The sequence below is a fragment of the Diorhabda sublineata genome, chromosome 1 (genome assembly GCF_026230105.1).
Source record: "Diorhabda sublineata isolate icDioSubl1.1 chromosome 1, icDioSubl1.1, whole genome shotgun sequence".
Lineage (NCBI taxonomy): Eukaryota > Metazoa > Arthropoda > Insecta > Coleoptera > Chrysomelidae > Diorhabda > Diorhabda sublineata.
The window spans coordinates 38695558-38715615 of record NC_079474.1 but is presented as its reverse complement, the minus strand read 5'-3'; the positions used below and the strand labels follow the sequence as shown (position 1 = coordinate 38715615).

Below are 20058 nucleotides of genomic sequence, written 5' to 3'. Positions count from 1 at the left end.
TTACTTTCCATAAATAAAACTTCATTGTTAAGTGATAAACATTATTTTATTTTATTGTAATGTGATAAAATATTATCAATATTATATTATGTGGTATTTTCAACAAAACTATTGTAGAATATCATGTTTTCTATGACTTTAGCTATAGCCCATCTCATTGGCAAAAACATGTTAATATGTCAAATAGAAAGCAATTCCAGACAGTAACCATTTTTCTCTTTCATTTTTGTCGCAAGGAATTTGTATTGAAATTATTTTATTTTCTCTTGTAGATGTAGAATACAGGGGGACGTTGATATTATTGTCATCTTCAAGTACATGATCCTAAAATGGAGTCAATAAATAATAGAAGTTTTGATAGATATTGTGCAAAAACGTATGAGTAGTTAACTAGCATATAATACGTTGGAATTTCTGGAACCGTTGGTGATACCCATACTGAACACACTGTTCACACTACTACTACACCATAACTCACAATAACTCTACGCGCGCTTTGATAAACAAGTTACTTGACTGAAGGTAAACTGTTTACCTTCAGCCTCTGAAGACGATAACTAGATCATCGAAACGCGTGTCAGTATAATTTGGGGGTTGATACATTAGTAGCGTAAACAGTGGGTTTAGTATAATTAGCATATACTTAATTGATCAAAAAGCAATAGTTACCACTACAAGAGTATCAGAAGGTACATTATATCATTGAAGGACATAAAGAATATTATGATGCATATACTCACCTTCTTTATCCACGTAATATAACAATGGTGAGGTACGATACATAGGTTTTCAGTGTTTGGTAAACATGGTTTAATAATACCATTCTCAAATATACCCCCTTCAATTAACAGATCAGTTAAAATTAAGGAATTTGTCTGTGGTTTCCAACTGGTATGCAATTTTAGCTCATCCATTGGAATTTGATTCGACCTTAAATCATTTTTTACGCCATTTTAACAAAATTAATATATTGTATCTAAATAGACAGGTGCGTCAAAAATTATTGTGCTGTATTTAGACATTTCTAATAACAAAAATTGTCACAGAGCTGAATTTTATGGAGTCCTTGGGTGTACCACCAGAAAAAGTACATCCCAGAATTTACTTAAAGGTTACAGTTCCTTCGGTTTTCATAATAAAATTTCTAATTTCTGAGATATCGTGATTCTAGGAAGTTACTCATTATTCGCCATATATCACCACGCTACTAACGTGTATTATCTCTACTCCATTTTTATTATTGATATAAAAAGATATAAATCCAATTTTTGCAAATATTCTGCAATTTACCTAATATGAATCGCTCGAGCTGCTCTCAAAAATATTATATAAATTTTAAATTTTTCTTCGAGTTCCCAGCGCTGTTTTCTTTTCAATCTTCTCATTTCTTCCATCTCCGTATATTAAGTTACATACTTTGAAACAAGCATCATATTCATTCATATTTCAGCTGTAGTACAAGTTGGATTGATGTTTAATGTAATAACTGCTCGATTCATATGCTGTTTTTACACTAAAGCAATTGATTTTTTACTGCACATGAAATGTCATTCATTGTAATACTTAAGTCGATCAAAATATCAATTCCATGACTCACAGTAACCACACCTCCAGTCAGAAGTTTATTACAAATGAAACCGAGTCCAGATATATTTTATAAATACTAGTGTAGCCATTCAAACACAAGGTGGACAGATATTACTCAAAATCAAGCGGGTGGACTTAGTGAAAAAGTAAGTTTTGAAAAACCTTAACTCATTAGGAAATGAGTGAAGAGAGGCATGGTTTCATTTATATTTAATGTGGCATAAACGTCCATATTATTATGTATAATGTGACTTTTTTAAGTTTTCGAATCTTGATGTTTCAGAAATGGTAACACTTATCGAAAAAAGGATATAGATAATTTTTATAATTAATTTTATGATCTACAATTTCTTTGATTTTTTTGTTACAACTTATTATTCACCACAAAAATCTAAATAATTGAAAATTGAGCTTTGAGCTTGAGTAACTTTTCAAACTCATTTTAACGAAAATCCCAGCTCTCGGGAATTTTTGTTATTGAACCACAATTTTTTGATCTTTTGTTAATCAAATAATACTTAATTTTTGTGATAACTGATATAAACAAAAACTTACTTCGCGAAATGTTGCTTATAGGAAGCGATGAATGCTTCAGGGTGAAATAATGATGTTAAACTTGTCGGATTTTGTAGAACATTGTTGATATTCCCATCTTTCCATTGAGTCAAGAAAATAGTTTTGCTCATACATTTTTTTAAATATTCATTTGGCTCTTTAGGTCCTCTCCAAATATCCAACCATGCTTTTGGAGTCTGTAACAATTCAATGAAATTGACGTTTCATACCAACAATTGAGCCTCATTATTAACACACTATTCTTTTAAGCATCTCGAAGCTTAACAACAACACAAACTATTCACTTTTCTTCTATTTGTTAAGAATCTCCACAGAATAATTTTGATTTTTTAAGATTTTATGAAAATATAACTTGGAAAGTAGCGGGGATATCAGCTGATACAAATCGTAGGTTGTCATCTGAATTAGAAGTTGGTGTGCACGATGGAATCTTCTATATAAACCTCAATTTACATCCACACAGAATAATTTTGATAAATAAGGAGCATTTTCATGTTCTACGATAAATTTTGAGGACGCAATGAACATGACTTTTACATTTCATTACATTTCGACAAAGGCTCCCTTGTAGTGAAATAAATCAATTAGCTAGATTTGGAAAAGTTGAATTTTAGTTGCACAAAATCTCTTTCTGAAAGAATGTAGTAAGATTTTACTACATTCTAAAATTTTCACTAAAATAATATTTAATCCAAAATGCATTGTGACTTTCATTCCTAAAAGATTGATTAAAGTTTGAGCTTGTATATATGATGATGTTCAGTTTAGTCTCCAAACTGCTTTACGATATCAAAAAATTTTGATTTTCAACAGTTAGATTGAATTCTGTACTTTATAGTTTATTTGAATTTGAATAACTTATCTACATCCATATTAAGTTACACTATTTTCATATGCCGTTAATGTTAGTTAGTAAATTATTAATATATTTCGTATTCTATTGTATCATTTTATAACATGATAATTGAATTACGATAAGTACTTTTGGATAGATTAGAATCAGTCAATCAACACTTCTTACAAAAAACAGTCGTTATAAGACCTTGGTATATTACTGTTTTGCCTATGCAAAACTATAATTCATGCGCAATAAATTTTCATTACTCACCTCATATTTTAACAAGGAGTGACACGTTAATAATGATTTTTCGTCTGGCAGAATCACCCCTTTACACATCTTATTTAATAACATAAAGTGTTTGTGAATTGTTTGGAGTAATTCAACAGCGTATACAAATTCTTTCTGGATAAATGTTTCGATCACATTTTCTTTCTCTGATTGAATCTCGCTATCGATTCTTATGAACTCGTGTCCTTTATTGATTTTTTTCCATTGTGAGAAGAAAGGCGCTAAGCCTTTTTGGAAATATTCTTGATCAAATTTTTTTGGAATACTCCTCTGTAGATAGAAATCTGAAAAAAATGCATTGAGTGTAACAGGTGAAGGAAAACACAAATCAATTCACATATTCTTGACCAAAGTTTATAATGATTGAAGAAAATAAACTGACAACAATTTTGTAGGAGATTTAGATTATAATGTCAATGATAACATAAGTATTGATGGGACGTACGTTTTAACTCAGATGTTATTTTCCAAGAAGTCTGCTTCTCCCATGCTCTGTTAATATTCTCAGCCAGTCCAAAAATTGATGGTTTATCAGTTGCTGGTATTTGTTTGATGAGTTTGATGTATTCCTAAAAAATTTATCAGAAATCTGAATCTTTATTACTTCTGATTCAATAGAAGGCTTTTTAACCAGCAGAAATGTAATGGACAATATCAAGTAACATCCATATTTGGATTTATTTCTAACTAGGAAACTATAGAAGAGCAACACAGAACATCTAAATATGTCCACCTTAATTTTATTTCGAATTTCTCCCGTACTTATTTTTCCAATCGGGAAATTGTAGAAAAATATTTATTTTCGTTGTATATTTAGTAAAAGACTATTTTGAGTCTAAAGTTGAATAAAAATTAGGGCATGTAGAAAATGAGTGAATGATGTTGAGGAGAATTGAAGTACTATTCAATTTAAGGAACATAAAATATTGAACAGTTTAATATTTTGGGCCAACAAATTGTTTTTAATAAATATATTGTGATTATATGAGAATATAGATAAAAAGAAATGTGATTAGAATTTGAGAATATTTGCTTTTTAAGAACTAAGAACAGTAATTTGACAATGGTTGATTTTTGCGCCCAATCAATGTCGGTTTTCGCACGTTATTGGTGTAGGAAGAGAAATAACAGAGCGCGTGAGCAGTGTTTCTTGCACCGCTAGTTATGTACGACAGATGATATTTGAATATTACAGAGAAATAATATCTTCTAATATCATCTTTCACTGTATCAATTTGTGCAAAATAGGTACAAGAAATTGTGAACGAGATGCCGTCTCGTTTTTTTATATTTGCGGCCAATTTATTCAAGGGAAAAAAATGTATGATTTAAGATTTGCGAAGCATGTCAAGCTTACTTCAATCTATCAGTCAAAAATCAAGACAAAAAATGAGCTCCACATGTATAATGTTACTCTTGCTGGTGAGAAAAGAGCAATGAAGATTGCAGTGCGAAAATTTGGAGGGAAACCAGTGATCGTTACACTGATTGTTATTTTTGTATTGTGAATCAACTCAGAGCTAAAAATTCAAAGAATACAACTTATTGTGACCTACAATCCACATCTGCTCCAATACCGTATACTGAAGAAAATCCTGTACCTGCGCCATTGTTAGAAAAGCAACTACTCTCTCAAGGTAGCCCGCAATCACGAAGTTCATCTGTATCCGTACATTCTGAATTCGTTTTTAAATCTGAACTAAAAATACCACACCTTATCAACTCTAAAGATCTCAATGACCTAATAAGAGACTTAAATCTTCCAAAAAGTAAAGCGAATTTAATGAAATATGATGTTCGAATATACCGTCAAAGAAAACAGCATGAAGGAGGAAGGAAGATGGCCTCTGTTTTAACCATGACGTGAAAGGTCTATTTGAAGAAATCGATATTTCGTGTCATACATCTGAATGGCGTCTTTTTATTGACAGTTGAACGAAAAGCTTCAAAGCTGTTCTACTACACAATGGGAACAATTTCCATAGATTTCATTAGCACATCCCGTACATCTCAAAGAAAATCACGACAGTATTGAAATGCTATTAACTGCAATTGATTATATGGAATACAAGTGGGAAGTTATTGGTGATTTCAAAATAGTATGTTTTTTGACAGGAATGCAAGGTTGTTATACTAAACACTCCTTTTATCTATGTCTGTTGGATAGTAGAAATGATACCGCTCCCTATTGACAAAAACATTGGCCTGCACGTATTGAGCAATTGGGTCTTATTACACAATTTGTAAAGGCTCTTAATCTTAAGTCTAAAGCTTTCAAATATTTGAAAAGTTTTTTCCAAAGCTCTGAGGCGCGAAAATTAAAGATGATATCTCTGTTGGTCCTCAAATGAAAAAAATATGAATTAATATTTTTGTAGAGTTACTCAGCAATAAAGAGAAAAAAGCCTGGATCAGTTTTAAGGTTTTTTTGTAAACCATAGAGCTGAAAAGTACGAAGAGCTGATTACTGACATGATCACAAATTTCTGTCATGGGATGTATAATGTCTCTATAAATGCATATACTAGATTTTCATTTAGATAAATTTGAAGATAATATGGGAGCTTATTCGCAAGAAAAAGAGGAACGCTTCCATCAAGACAAAGTGGAATTTGAGAGACGTTACAAAGGCCTGTATCTGAAAGCATGATGGGGGATTATATTTGGAGGTTGATAAGAGAAACTTCTACCGAACATGCCAGAAAAAAAATTATTTTTAAATTTTTTAACTCCATTTTAAAACTGTTGATTTTTGATATGTTTTAATAAATCATCTATTCGTGGATTTTCTATCTACTTTGATTGATTTTATGCTCATAAAAACAAATTCAGAAGTATTTTTTGTTCTAATTCTTATTTCTAGGTATAAAAGCAATAGAAATAAATAAGGTATAACCTGTGCGCAAAAATGTAAACCGGAGTAATTAATGAGAATTGTTGAAAAAGAGCAACAATATAATATATAAAATTACCTGTAGTTCATATAATAGTAAAATGTACTTTTACATCTAATATTGATGCATTAAAAAATCTACGTTGATACAGATTTGAACATACATAATATAATGAGTGAAAATTTCATTGTATGATTTTTTTTGTTTTTTTTTTCTCATAATTATTAACAAAATTTCTCACTTACCTCAAATTGGGGGACATTGGGTACCGTGACATCCAATCCGAATGGTTTCCATCTATGACTTATAACATTATCTACGAAATACTGCTTTGTATAAGAATAAACTATTTTCATATCGTCAATATTTTCTATACGACCACCATAAACTGCATCGGCTGTAAGACCAGATATAAATTTCCATTGAATTTGAGGACCTTGACTGTTCCACAAGTCTTCCACTAACTTAACAGTGGTCGATAGATCTGTGTCACTAAAATCGTAATATTTCGACCAGCCTGCAAAGTAATTATAAAAAAGGAATGAAAAGTTGGGTACTCAATATATTTATAATTTTTTTATTGTTATTAAGGGAAGAAATACGTGCAAAAGCATTAATTGAGTGTATACCATTTCGAAAAAATTTGTTTCAAGAAAAACTCATTTAAAAACAGTGACAAAGAAAGTAAATGTAAAGTAGCATTAAACTAATTAAAACAATTTAATAATTAATCAACTATTCCTACACCATATTGCGAACATTTTTCAGCTTAATTCTCAGCTTCCAACTTTTGCAACTAGCACTCATAATTTCGTTGTTTTCACCACAGTTATTTGACTCACTATTTGTATACTGATTTCGGTGAAAAGATCTTTTGCGTGGTCTATTATGACAAGCAGAATCACTACGCCCTTATTTTCGGATATAAAACATAAACTTTAATCTGATACTGCCATCGCACGCTACGAAGGTTGGTTGTGAACTAATACTATATGATAGTTTGTTACAAGGACACTAATGCTTCTAGTAATTCCTATAAGAATAAAATAAAAAAAAATCTATCCACGTTCCTTCACCCTTTTAAAAATACATACATAATAGTATATAAATGACTCTGTTCTGTAAGTCATGTTCTTGGACGCTGTATCGAAGGGCAACTGTTAAATCACTTATAACTTATGAATGAATAATAATTTTGACTTGAAATTTCAAATCTATAGTTTCTAATAGTTTTACAAGCGATTCATGAAAATAAAATTGAATTTTTCAAGCCTCTATACGTATTTCCTCCCTACAGTATGATTTAAAATTTTCATCAATTCGTGAGAACAAGATTAACGTTCTTTTCATCTACAAGCAAATTAAATAGATAAAAAGGCTGAGTAAATTATTATTTAGCTTCTATGACTTCTTTTTGAAAGTACCAGCTTTTTTTATCGAAACTACCTACCGAGACTTTAGACCAAAAAGCCTATTATATGAATATACTTATTGACTCGAAGTACTCACCTTGAGGAATATACTTTCGCCTTTCCTGGAGTAAAGCATGTACGCAAGCAATGACAAAAAATATTTTGGCCGAATTTGGTGTTTGTTTTTCGACGTATTTTTTTCCGAACATCGAGAATGTCCTAAGTAAATTGTTTTTTATGCCATGAGATGTTTCGTATACAACTTTGAGGCTGTTTTGAGACAAGACAAAGTTGAAATTTTGTGTCGGTTCGGATATTAACCACAGTCTTGAGCAAAAAAAAATACATGAAAGTTACACAAGTTGGATTGATGATTATTTTCATAGAATTTCCTTTGCTTCATGGCATAATTTGACAGGAAATTTTATAAAATATTTAAAGACACTTTCCTTAGTTTCATCTAAATGAAGGAACGTTTCTTATAACATGCGCTACTGAATTGATTGAGTCATTTTTATCATTGATAGATTCTCGTTTCCATGTATATGAACTAATTTCATAAATTCTCTTTCTCATTATTCTCTTTTATTTAACAAATGAATCAAAAATTTCTATAATCAAATATATTTCTTCAATATTATAAAATTAATAAATTCATTCATATTTTCGCAGAACTGTGAATTCCTCAAATTTTCTCCAACTTTTCACCTCTTAGACCTATTTTATATAGATTTGTTGGTACATTATCTTAATTTTAGGTCTTCTTCTCCAATTAAAATTTTGCTTAAAAGCATAAAATTTTCAGGTATTGACCTACTCAAGTCTTTATCGAAATAGAACTTGGCACTGATAATATGCTTAATTATATTATTATCATCATTATATTAATCAATAAAATGAAAATAGAAGTCTGTTTTACTAAGAAAAAATGGTTTTCTCTCAAAAATATGCAGCAGCCAACAATCAAATTATTTATAGTTGCATTAAAACTTAAAACTGTGTTTGAGAATATATGTATCAACTGCAAAGGAAATTCTCATGACTGATAAGAAACATCAATTGAATCATATGAAAATTCGGAATATCATACATCAGAAGACAATATCCACATCTATGAATTTCTAATGAATAAAATGTTTAAGCAATTTTCCAACATCAATCGATCCAATAATGTTGTAATTAGTAATAAACAGACAAAGAGAAAGTTCATAGTATTCAGAATTCTAGATTCTGATATTTTCTCACCTGAATTGTTCATGAGGCTTGATATTTTTATGAGTTTGAGTTAACACCGGTAACCAGTGAGTGACTAGATGTAAATTTTTCAAAATCAACCAAGAACCTGACTCTGAATATATTTTTAATGCTTCCAATGCTTTGTACTCCTGACCTTCACCCATAGCGACCTAAAAAATAAATCGGTTTCATTTATTTATAATTTATAAATTCGCAAACAAAGATATGAAAAGAAATAACACCTCTCTCCAGAAAATTGTTTAAGTGAAGATAAAAAGTACGGTAGAGTGAATAAGATGACCAAACTGATATATTGACTAAATTGTTGAAGCTACGATCTCATATATACACTATTATATGAAAAAAAAAGAGAAACAAAGGTTAAGAGCGACAAAATTAGGACGAGGAATCAGTTTCTAGGTTCAGGATTTAACAGAAAATGTGCAATACCGTATGTTGATAATTGATCACAGAAGATATAATCAAAGAAAATCTTCGTAATATGGGTCGATGGTTCTTTCGAGAATTCAACTAGACTAACATTCTAGCTAAAGTCAAGAATTAGTATTTTGTATATATCGTAAATTAGAAATGTTTCCTGGAATTACCTCCATATACTCTTGAGATAAGCCATTAGCGATTTCTCTAATCTCTGACAATGGATCTGTACCTGATACAGCCAAAATCAATATAGGAGTAGTGCTGTTGGATTCTTTGTATATTGTAATTAGATCGAAAGTCGAAGGATTCAATGATTTGAGACCTGGAATAAAAACGGATACATATGATAATACAAATAAAAAAGCTTGCTCCTATGTTTAGAATAAAAATATGAACACGATTTTAAGTCTTTCACCTAAACTATTAGATATTTTCCTATTATAATTGGTAATCAATTATATATATATATATATATATATATATATATATATATAAATTTCTCTAATATCTAATTTCTAGAAAAGTCATCTTCCTTCCAGAAATTATTAAAAAAACTAATTTTAAAACCGAAGAGACCTAAAATCAAGAACATTTAGATGTATATATATATATATATATATATATATATATATATTTAAATTTTCTTCCATTCTTTTCTGTTTTTTGCCCTCATCTTCCTGACCTATACTCCTCTCTCCGTTAGATCTCGTTTTGCCTCCGCATACCATCTCTTATTGGGTCTCCCGTGCTCCTACCATATTTATATCGATCATTTTCTTTGGCGCTCTTAATTCCGACATTCTGTTTAAGTATCCCAACCATCCTAGTCTTCTGGATCTTATGAATCATCTAATCTCTTGTTCCTCATACAGGTTTTTTATTTCCTTGTGCGTCCTTCGTCCATATATCTGCCTCCTTTTCTCCTCCCAACTGATTTCCTTTCCCATATATATATACATCTATATCTGCCTATAACTTGTTCTTCTCTGCTTCATTCTGTATCCACGTTTCCCTTGCATAAAATACTGTACATCTGATGACTGTCTGATATAGATGTAGTTTCGTTTTTTGAAAAATGTTCCTGGAAATTAGTATCTTGTTTATTGTTTTTACCAGTTTGCTTTCTCGAGTTAACCTTGCTTCTATGTTCTCTTCCTCATCGCCATTGTCTTTGATAGCTGTACCAAGATATATGTAACTGTTGTCTTGCTTGAATTCAATTATTTTTTGCGTGTGTACTTTATCTTTATTCTCTCTATCTTGACATGCGCCAGTTTCATGAACCTAGATTTCTTCTCGTTCACTCTTTAGTACGCTATTTATTTTCACTTGTTTATGAAATTACCACATCATCTGTATCAGCTAACAACTATGTATTTTTTTGTTTGTAGTATTCTGTGGTGTTGATTCCGCTTCCTCATAATATCCATCCCGGTATTATGTTGAACAACGTAGTAAATAGAAGATGTTCCTGTTTTAGTCCTATGTTTGTCTTGAAGTTGTCTGATGACTTCTATTTCGTCAGCCTCATCAGTTTTATTGTAGCTTTCAGGTATTTCATTAATTTATAAAGATGTTGTCTTGCCTTTTGGTTGATGAAAATTACAAATATCGGCAAGTCGCATCCGTACCCTATTATCTAAGTCTCCTTAAGAGTGAATATATTATCTTTTATGGATCTTTCAGTTCGAAATCCGCACTGGTTCCTCCTAGCAGGGTTTCTCCAGATCCTATTTTTCGATCTAGACATTTTACTATTATTCTGTCCAAAAGTGCGATTGCTCAGCAATTCGCAGCCAGTCCTGCTTTCTGTATATTATTGCAGTATTCCTAGCCTCTGACTAAGATGCATTATCTGGATAATGGATAATGGAATTTTCAAAAATTTCCTTAGCTCTTTTCATGTGCTTTCAATACATCTATATAAATTAATTCCCGGATATTATAGGAGAATATCCAATAGTTTAAAGTAAACTAGTGTAATCAATTCCTAAGGATTGAGTAGGAAGTGAAAAATATTTATATTTACCAACCTGTTATGTTGAGAGAACATTGTGACATAACAGTAAATGATCTATCAGGTCTTAGTGATTGGACAATTAATACCTTTTGAAATTCAGTTATTGTACAGTGATTTGGAAATTCCTTTTCACAGTCACTAACTGTCATAAAATTTTTCCAAAGATTGTATTCCTCCAACTTCAAACTTTTGTAGAATTCTGGTAATGCCACCTACAAATAAATAACTTGGTGAAACATTTATAGTAAACATTAAAATTAAGATCGGATAAAACTTCAAGTTAAAAAAAGGGAAACAAAACATTCCGAACATCACCTTTAACAAAAACAACACTTAATTTACAATGATATAGGATTGAGAAAGGAAAACAATGAAACTGAAGTTATGATATATCTTTTAAAATCTGCAGTATCATGAGAACTATTTTTAAATTCGAAATATTGTAGTACATCTGAGAAAGCTGAAACTGAACCTCATGTAATCCAAATGATATCGCATGAATCGACAATGGTGAAATATAGTCGATTAATATAACATTTTTCTAAGCAATTAAAGAGCCGTTCCGAGATATAATCAGATTTTCCCACAATAAAGCTATTGAGGTCTGGTTAACAAAATAGCCCTCATTTAAGTTTGTATAGGGATTGAAATACTTTAATCATAAATCCTTTTGGTAGCAGAATATTATTTCTTCAGAGGAAACAACCACCATCATCATAAAGCCTTCCAATCCTTTGGATTATAGCTATCGCCTATAGCGCTTTAAAATTCTTTTTTGAAGTGGATTACTCCTCGTTTTCTATTTTTGTATTCTCTATAGTTTATCGTTTGTCTTGGCTGCTTTTGTTATTATTTTCCATTCCTTTTGATACCGGCATTTTGCCCACCAGTTCTCTATATTAAGTGCTTTTATATCCTCCTCTATTCCATTTCTCCAAGTTTTCTCTGGGCGTGACTCTTCTCTTTGGCCACAATGGTGTCCATTGCGTTATTCTTGTGATCCTTTCAATTGCTTTTCTTCTCATTATATGCCCAGCCCAATTGAGTATTTGTGCTTCTATGTATCTCACTATATTTTCCTTATCCAGCTCTTGCTCTATTTCTCCGTTTTTCTTAGCTCTCCTCTCTCCCTCCTGTTATTGTTCTCATTATCTATTTCTCGGATCTTTTAAGTTCTTCTTCCCTTTTGTTGATTACTTTTGTTTCCATTGCATACTTGATTACTGGTCTTATTGGGGTTCTGTACATTTTTGTTTTATTCTGTTTCTTGTTTCTTCCATAGGCTTGATAGCTTTTTTACATCCCTTCCTTTATCCTGTCTCTGGTTGTTTGTCCCAACGTTATTCCTAGATAGTTAAAGGTCGATACTGTTTCACAAATGTATTGCTCCCTCTTCTGGTTTTCCTCCTATTTTCATATATTTTGTTTTTTTTTGCATTCATTTCCGTAATTGCTTCTTCTTATTTGTTTATCGCCTTTATTAATTCCCTTTGTCCATTTACTATGATAGTCACATCATCTGCATATGCTACTATCTGTGTTACGTCTATTATAATGTTCTTATTCTTTAATCCTGCATTTCTCACAACGCTTTTCAATATTATATTGAATAGCGTTGGTGACTGTTTGACGGCTTTATTTGTGTGTGTCTTTTCTGATGTTGTTCCTTGGAATCTCACTTTAGTGTCACTCTTATTTAGTATTATTTCTATTAATTTTCTTGGAATTCCTCGTTTTTGTAGTTCTTCTATTATTTTCCCTCTTTTTATTGAATCGAAAGCACTTCTTAAGTCAATAAAACTACAGTATTTTGTAGGCGATATTTAGTAGGGTTATGGTTCTATAATTCTCACATAATTATTTATTGCCTTTCTTAATTATGACTTGCTCCACTCGTCTGGGATTTTGTTTTATTTCCATATCTGCTCTATTAGTTGATAAATATTCGTTCAGTTTTTATCCACCATAGTCAAGAAGTCTATTTCATCTTCTGAGAAGATTCTTCTCCTGGGTCTTTACCATTCCATTTTCTTATTTCGTCTTGCAACTCATTTTCTGTGAGGCATTTTATCTCGTCCTCTTCTTCCTCTATTAACATTGTTTTCTTTTATTTTTTCTTTCTATTTAGTCTCTCTTTATATATAGTATCCTGTCCATATATTTCCCACCTCTTGCCGTCTGCAGCTTTTATCCGTCTTGTTTTTATTATATATGGTTTACAGTGAATAGTTTTGATATTTTATCTTTTTATAGCATTGTTTGTATGAGGATTGAAATACTTTAATCATAACTCCCTTTGGTAGCTGATAGTCAAACAATTTTGGTTAAAGTACAATTTCGATTTTATCTTTGGTCTTAATGAAATGTCGTTTATCAATGATTTGCTAGTAATAGATATATGTAAACTCACCTGTAAGTTTTGAATATGGGTCAGGCAGTGTTTGGGAATCCAAGGTGGATGATCTTCTGATACGCTTTTACCAATAACCGAATTTCCCAGAAATACGCGCCATTCGTCTTCTGATATTTCTTTCGGATACAATTTGAATATCAAATAAAGAAGAAATTTCAATCTGTCGTCCTGAAATATTCCTCGGCTCATATATGTGTAAACTGTATTTAACAAATGTTTCTTCTGTGATGAGAAGCTGTTATCCAAACCCTTTAAAATAATTAACTGGTATATTTGGAAGCAATGATTGATTTCTATTATGACTATTTATTAATAGTCCCATCAAGAATATGTATTTTATACTCATATTTTGGATTTCCTCAACAAATTTACTATGAGAGTAAATCAATTGAAAACAAAGTACCTATCTAGTATTTCCGCCATCAAATTAATAAGCTTAGACTACACGTGTGATGTTCATTTCTCATAAACGCGTCACATATATTATGCCTGTCAGTTCAAAACGTATAACCCTCCTGAAGGATATAAAGCAATCAAAATAGAACTTTGAGTTATAGAATAAGCGAAATGCTGGTGGAACCTATATAGTGAGATGCAGTCAACAAATTTTGTTCAGTTTTTGTCATAAATTCGTAAGCTGTATAAATATTAAACTCAATCACTCAATGAACAATTTTTCTTTTCATTTCTGTACTTATTTGGTCGCAAAATACTTTTTAATTTCTTGTGTATATTAGATGTGGCTTAAAATTTTTTTTAAAGAATACCTATTTAAATTAATTTAACAGCAAAAGTTTAGTGATTTTTCAAGTAAAATTGAAAATTGTCTAATGAAAATCACTCCACTAATTATAGGTTTCTGAGCCGAGCTCATGAATCATTCAGCTATCAAAGTATTCTACATTGAAACCCCCATGGTTTATTTTCTGAAAAATCTTTGAGAAAATTGTTAAATCAAGTTATTATAATTAGAGGTATGATGTATACATTAGGGCAAAATAGAACATTCTATTTCATATAAAAATTACGTCAATTAATTTACACGATGTTGATGGAAACTTGGTGAAAATTTGATTAGAAAATTCCCTCATAACTGATTGAAAACCAACAAGGCTCAAACAATGATATTTCGTCTGAGTTTACTCGAATTAAGTAATGTTGACTACAGTTAAAGCCAGTAAAAGTTGTCGATTCATACAGAGGTCGGGTCGGTATAAGTCCGGGAACACTCTCGAAAAATCGGTATAAGTCCCGCAACGCTCATCAGTCTGGCAACGATGTAGAAAAAGATTGAGACTAAGCATGTTCGTGCTTCAGACAGTTGTATCTGTATCATCATATTAAGCGCTCGTTGGGTAGACGTTTTTTCAGAATAAATAAACGATACACATTCAGTAAAGATTTTTTTGTTACTTCATATCTGAGTACGAACGCGGATTATGAAACTATTTTTATCGGATTTTCACAACAATTAGTTATTATATCTGTAACAACTAACTAAAATATGGAAACAGTAACGCTTGCGTTAGTTCAGCAGCGGAACAAATCTGCAGTACATCTATTGAAAGAACTTCAAATATATGATCGTTCTTTACGACGAAAGCTGAGACGCATGCACTATCGAGTTTACTGACCGCGTCTCCTTCACACACTTCACGAGGATAATTTCGATCGATGGAATTTTGAGAATGGTACCTTAAATGCAGTCAAGATTATCCGCGGTTACAGAATTCCATTTTGTGGTCGGATAAAGCAACTTTAAAGATCAATCGACATAACTACGTATACTGGAACAATCAAAATCCTCACGTCTGTATGAGGTGTGTGAGTAGGCAGGATATGTAGAAAAGCTCGAAGATTTACATGAGCAAATGGACAATGATCCAGCATTCGTGGACATCCGTCATTTCATGGAGGATAGAGCATCGCCACACGACGCGTTATGTGCGCGGGAGTACCTTAAGGTTGGTTTTAGAGAATGCATAGACAGACGAGGATTTGTTGAGTGATCCGCACGTGTGACCTGGCAGACACCCTGTGATTTTTCCCTGTAGGGCCTCCTTAAGGGCGGCATTTTTGCAAAAGGACTACGCACCCTTCCCGATCTCCGAACTGCAATTGAATGAGAATTCAAAACTCTTTGCGGTGAGCTTGTAATGCTTCACCGGTACTGCCTCTCTGTTGAGAAAGGTTACCGTAAATGCATTGATCAAAATGGGCATTAATTTGAACACTTATAGTCACCATTTTTCTAATTCCAATTTTTTTTAATAAATTCATTTTCACGCTGCATTTTTTTACGACTTGTAATTAAAAGTTTCGAACTAAATTCTGTCTCCACTCTTTTACACATCGAATAGATAAGATATGATACTATTAGATATTTATGGAAAAAATATGAGTAGCTCCCTGATAAGTAGAAACCCAAAAATAGACACCAATATACGTACCTGAAAACTTTGTAGTGATTTCAGAAATAATTTCGTGAATGCAGGAACTGAGAGGAGGTAGAGAATATTGTATTTCGCAAATTCGTTACAAGCGAAGTAGAAAGAACTTCCAAACTCTGACAAATCTTTATAAACATTATACTCTGCTTGCAACTTTTGTTGCACATCATTTGATTCCTTTAAAGCCTCTGATATAGCTTCGGAACTAGCCTTTGTATTATTCAACGACTCTAGTAGCTTCTATAAAATACAGGAAGAATTGATATATGAATTTAATAATACTCTCGTAGTAACATATTGGTTATCAGCGAAATCAATAGTTTTAGAAAGTTGTCAATACAATCAATTTCACTAAAAAATATTACTAATACATTTATGCCGACATATGGGACACTAAACACGTGTTTGGTATTATATCCCAGGTTTCCACATTGTGTCTACAGGTAATTTTGATGTCGAAGAATACTACCGATTTTGCCACGCTCTTATCAATTTTTCTTTCATAGGTTGCTTTAGATCTCTACTAAAATCGTACTAAAATAACTTTCTGTTGCTTCTATTGCCTACTATTGCCTATTGCCTGCTTTTTTATTATCTCGTTTCCAATCTTAGTGGTTGTTAGAATTCTTATGATTGAAATAGTTCTTTTCATTGTAATAATAATATGATAACCATATTAAATAAACTTGTTTAATGAAATTGAGGAAAGAATTAATATATTTGGATAATTTCAAAGCTGTAACTGTTAAGCAGGTTAACAAAAAGGTTTTTTAGAACAAGTTGCGATATACATTTTGTTATTATAGAAGTGAGAGAGGTGTTCGTTATTGGTTTGGAATTTCACCAAGGAGCATTTGTTTTTTCAAATTTAGCAGGAGGATTGGATATTTATAAATAAATTGAGGAAATTCTAGAATTTTAATTTTGTTTTATATATAGTTCAAAAAATAATTACGCATTTTCATAGTTGTACATGGAAAATTTAATTCAGATTATATTTTTAGCACAGAGAATTTCTATTGAGAAAAACTAATTCAAACAACCATCATAATTGTCAAGGCTATTCTCTGGACTTTTTCAGAATACTAGAAAGACATTTTTCAGTTCCTACATGGTGAGCCTCCAAGACCTATTTCTAGAAATCTATAAAAAATATTGTAAATACTCGATATTATCTTTGTGGAAAATTTTTTAATGAACAGTCGTACAAAGAAAACTCACTTGATCTTGAAGAATATCTCCTGATGAATTAGCCAAATCTTCTAATAACTGGTTTTGCAAATGACTAAGTTTTTCTTCCATTTCTTCCTTCTCTTTGAGTAGTTTTTTCTTTCTTTTCTCCAATTCGGGATTTTCCTGGCAAATAGCATGAGACAAAAGTTGCTCTAAAGGATAAGTTATTTTATTAAAAAAATTTATTATAAAGAAACAGAACAGAACTTAATCCATAGATGGATAGTATTTCTATATAGCTAATTAATATTTTTGTCATTGGATTCTGGGTCAAATCTGATGTACAATTATCTGGAATACAACTAGTTTCTCAACGATTAGATTAGACTAGAAGTTAAATTCGTATTCATATTGAGTTTCAATTCGAAATATATAATACAAAGTATAATGTTGTCAACTATATATAATGATTTATATTTATACTCGAGATTCAAAAAGAAAGGAAAAAATCATACTTACCAGTAAGACCTGAACGCGTTACTGTGAAATTCATTAAATTCACTAAAGGTGATATTTCTGCTGGAAGTTTCAAGTGCTCATTTCTACTACATAAAATTAATTGGAACTCATTATTGTAATCAATCACTTTGCCATTAATTTTTATGAGTCGTCTTTCACCTGAAAATTGATATATAGCTGCCACAATGATTGTATAAGTTTATGCGGAAAATAAAATAGAGAATAAAGGACTTTTTTATAATTATTTTCATGGAAACCATAATAAGAAGGAAAATTTTTTCAGTACGTCAGTTGAATATATTAAATTCGCCTCAATATAAAATAAATCCTAAATATATAATGTTACGAACAAGCTCGCGAAATGCGGTCCTTAAAGCAACTATAATAGAATTTTAAAATTCGGCGAATTCGCGGGGCGGACGCGCTTTGATGTTCCCTTTTAGAACTTTTTATTGTAGCAGGTGGTTTATTTACACTATTCCTTTTATATAATTTCTACGAAAGTCTATTTATTTGTTGTGCTTCTTTTGGATCTAGATTTTTGTAGAATTTTATTTAGGTATATAAAAATTGTGTGTGTCAGTTTTAAATAAATAGTTGTAGTGAAAAGAACGAATTAATAAAAGTGATCGCAAAAATTATTTAAGTAATATTTGTAAGTGAATTATTATGAGTGATGTATATTTTATAGCGTGTAAATGAATAAAGTGCGTAAGAGAGAGTGATAATTAATTCATCCCACGATTAGAAATATTGTAAATAAATATAAAAAACGTTAAAATAAGTTATATCAACTGTATATATGTAAAGACTCAATATCAAGTCTCCAAAATATGAATTTGTGCAAACAATATTCATTTTCACGTGGAAATTCTATTTCTAACTTCAATTAAACATTGTGGCTTAACTAAGCTTTTTCAATCAAAATATTAGAAATAAATACATCTATTTTAAGTGTTACAAGTGTGAGAACGATTTTAGGTGTTTCAGTATATCACAAATCAGACAAGATTCGGTCGCAAGAATGCGGATAAAATGATTATTATTTTTGACTATAACAATGATTTTCTATTTCAACAGAATTTTAAAAGCGTGAATGAGGAATTGGCATACAAACAGACCTCTCCTTTCTTTTTATCTAAGTGTAAGTTTTGAATATTTAGAAGAATAAACAAAGACAATTCCAAACTGATTTATATATAACTGTGAAAGTGAAAAGTGAAGATGCACTACCTGCAGATAGTTTAATAATTTTCAAACAAACTCTGAAATTGTAATTTGTTACCTTGAACTATAAAATCCTTGCGTAGTATTTGCAACAGAATAGGAGAGACAGTATCTATTTCTTCTATAATGAAAACTTTCCCGAATCTGTGAAAGACATCGTAAATCATGTGAAAGTGTTGACGCAATTAAATTGATATACTTTACCTTACAGCTAGTTCCAAGGCTGCTTTGAATTTTGGTGAATTTTGAGTAGTACTTTCTATATTTCTATGTTTCAGATGCTGTTTGACCCAAGAAATTGCTGATGATGTGGGATCGATCAAAATAGGTACCATGCCACCCTATAATTGTCATATCTTATATCAGTAGTAATTTCTTATTCATAATATTGATATTTCTATATAAATTGAGTATATATAATGTAACCAGATAAATTCACAAATTAGAAAGCTAATTTGATATATGTTGATTAGAAGCTATTCAAATTTTCCTATTTTTTTTTGAAGCAGGGAATATTTATAGTGCCGATAATGCATATTTTCCATGATTTCATTTTTATAATCATCTACTTAACTCTCTTACTAGTGACTTAAGATTGGTTTTAAGATAAAAACATCATACATTCAGAATTACATTGTATTGCTGGAGCAGCAATGTAAAACCTACCTTCAAAATCATTACAGCGTTTTCTACAGACAATTTATCAGATGATAAACCTTCACTATGCCATTGCATCCGTTCGGTTTCAGTGGAAAAAAATGATTCCAGATCTATCATATCGGTACAAATTTCCTTAGCGCAGTATGTCAAAAATTCACTAGAAGCGAGCATTAAATTGAAAGTACTGTAATAACATTTTATCATATCATACCTCCTCTTTTGTTCAGATTCGCTAGACATATATGTCATAAAAGCAGCCATTAATAAACAATGTTTTGGTAAAATTTCAATTTCTTGAGAGAGTTCTTGAAGCTGAATTAA

The 20058-nt window shown here is 31.0% G+C and overlaps 1 protein-coding gene across 1 annotated transcript in view; it reads right to left on the bottom strand.

Moving 5' to 3' along the window:
- Positions 1-30: 30 nt before the first annotated feature.
- Positions 31-20058, bottom strand: part of LOC130443532 (cytoplasmic dynein 2 heavy chain 1) — a 71113-nt gene continuing 51085 nt past the window's right edge. The window contains exons 52-69 of the mRNA XM_056778283.1: positions 19949-20049; positions 19744-19894; positions 19282-19418; positions 19136-19221; positions 17851-18009; positions 17380-17543; positions 16159-16398; positions 13706-13957; positions 11309-11507; positions 9443-9597; positions 8844-9004; positions 7696-7925; positions 6432-6703; positions 3738-3861; positions 3272-3576; positions 2143-2339; positions 741-930; positions 31-324 (exon numbers count right to left, since the gene is read on the bottom strand). Coding sequence (XP_056634261.1) covers positions 172-324; positions 741-930; positions 2143-2339; positions 3272-3576; positions 3738-3861; positions 6432-6703; positions 7696-7925; positions 8844-9004; positions 9443-9597; positions 11309-11507; positions 13706-13957; positions 16159-16398; positions 17380-17543; positions 17851-18009; positions 19136-19221; positions 19282-19418; positions 19744-19894; positions 19949-20049 — 3276 coding nt within the window. The 3' untranslated portion in view covers positions 31-171. The remainder of the gene's footprint in view (positions 325-740; positions 931-2142; positions 2340-3271; positions 3577-3737; positions 3862-6431; positions 6704-7695; positions 7926-8843; positions 9005-9442; positions 9598-11308; positions 11508-13705; positions 13958-16158; positions 16399-17379; positions 17544-17850; positions 18010-19135; positions 19222-19281; positions 19419-19743; positions 19895-19948; positions 20050-20058) is intronic.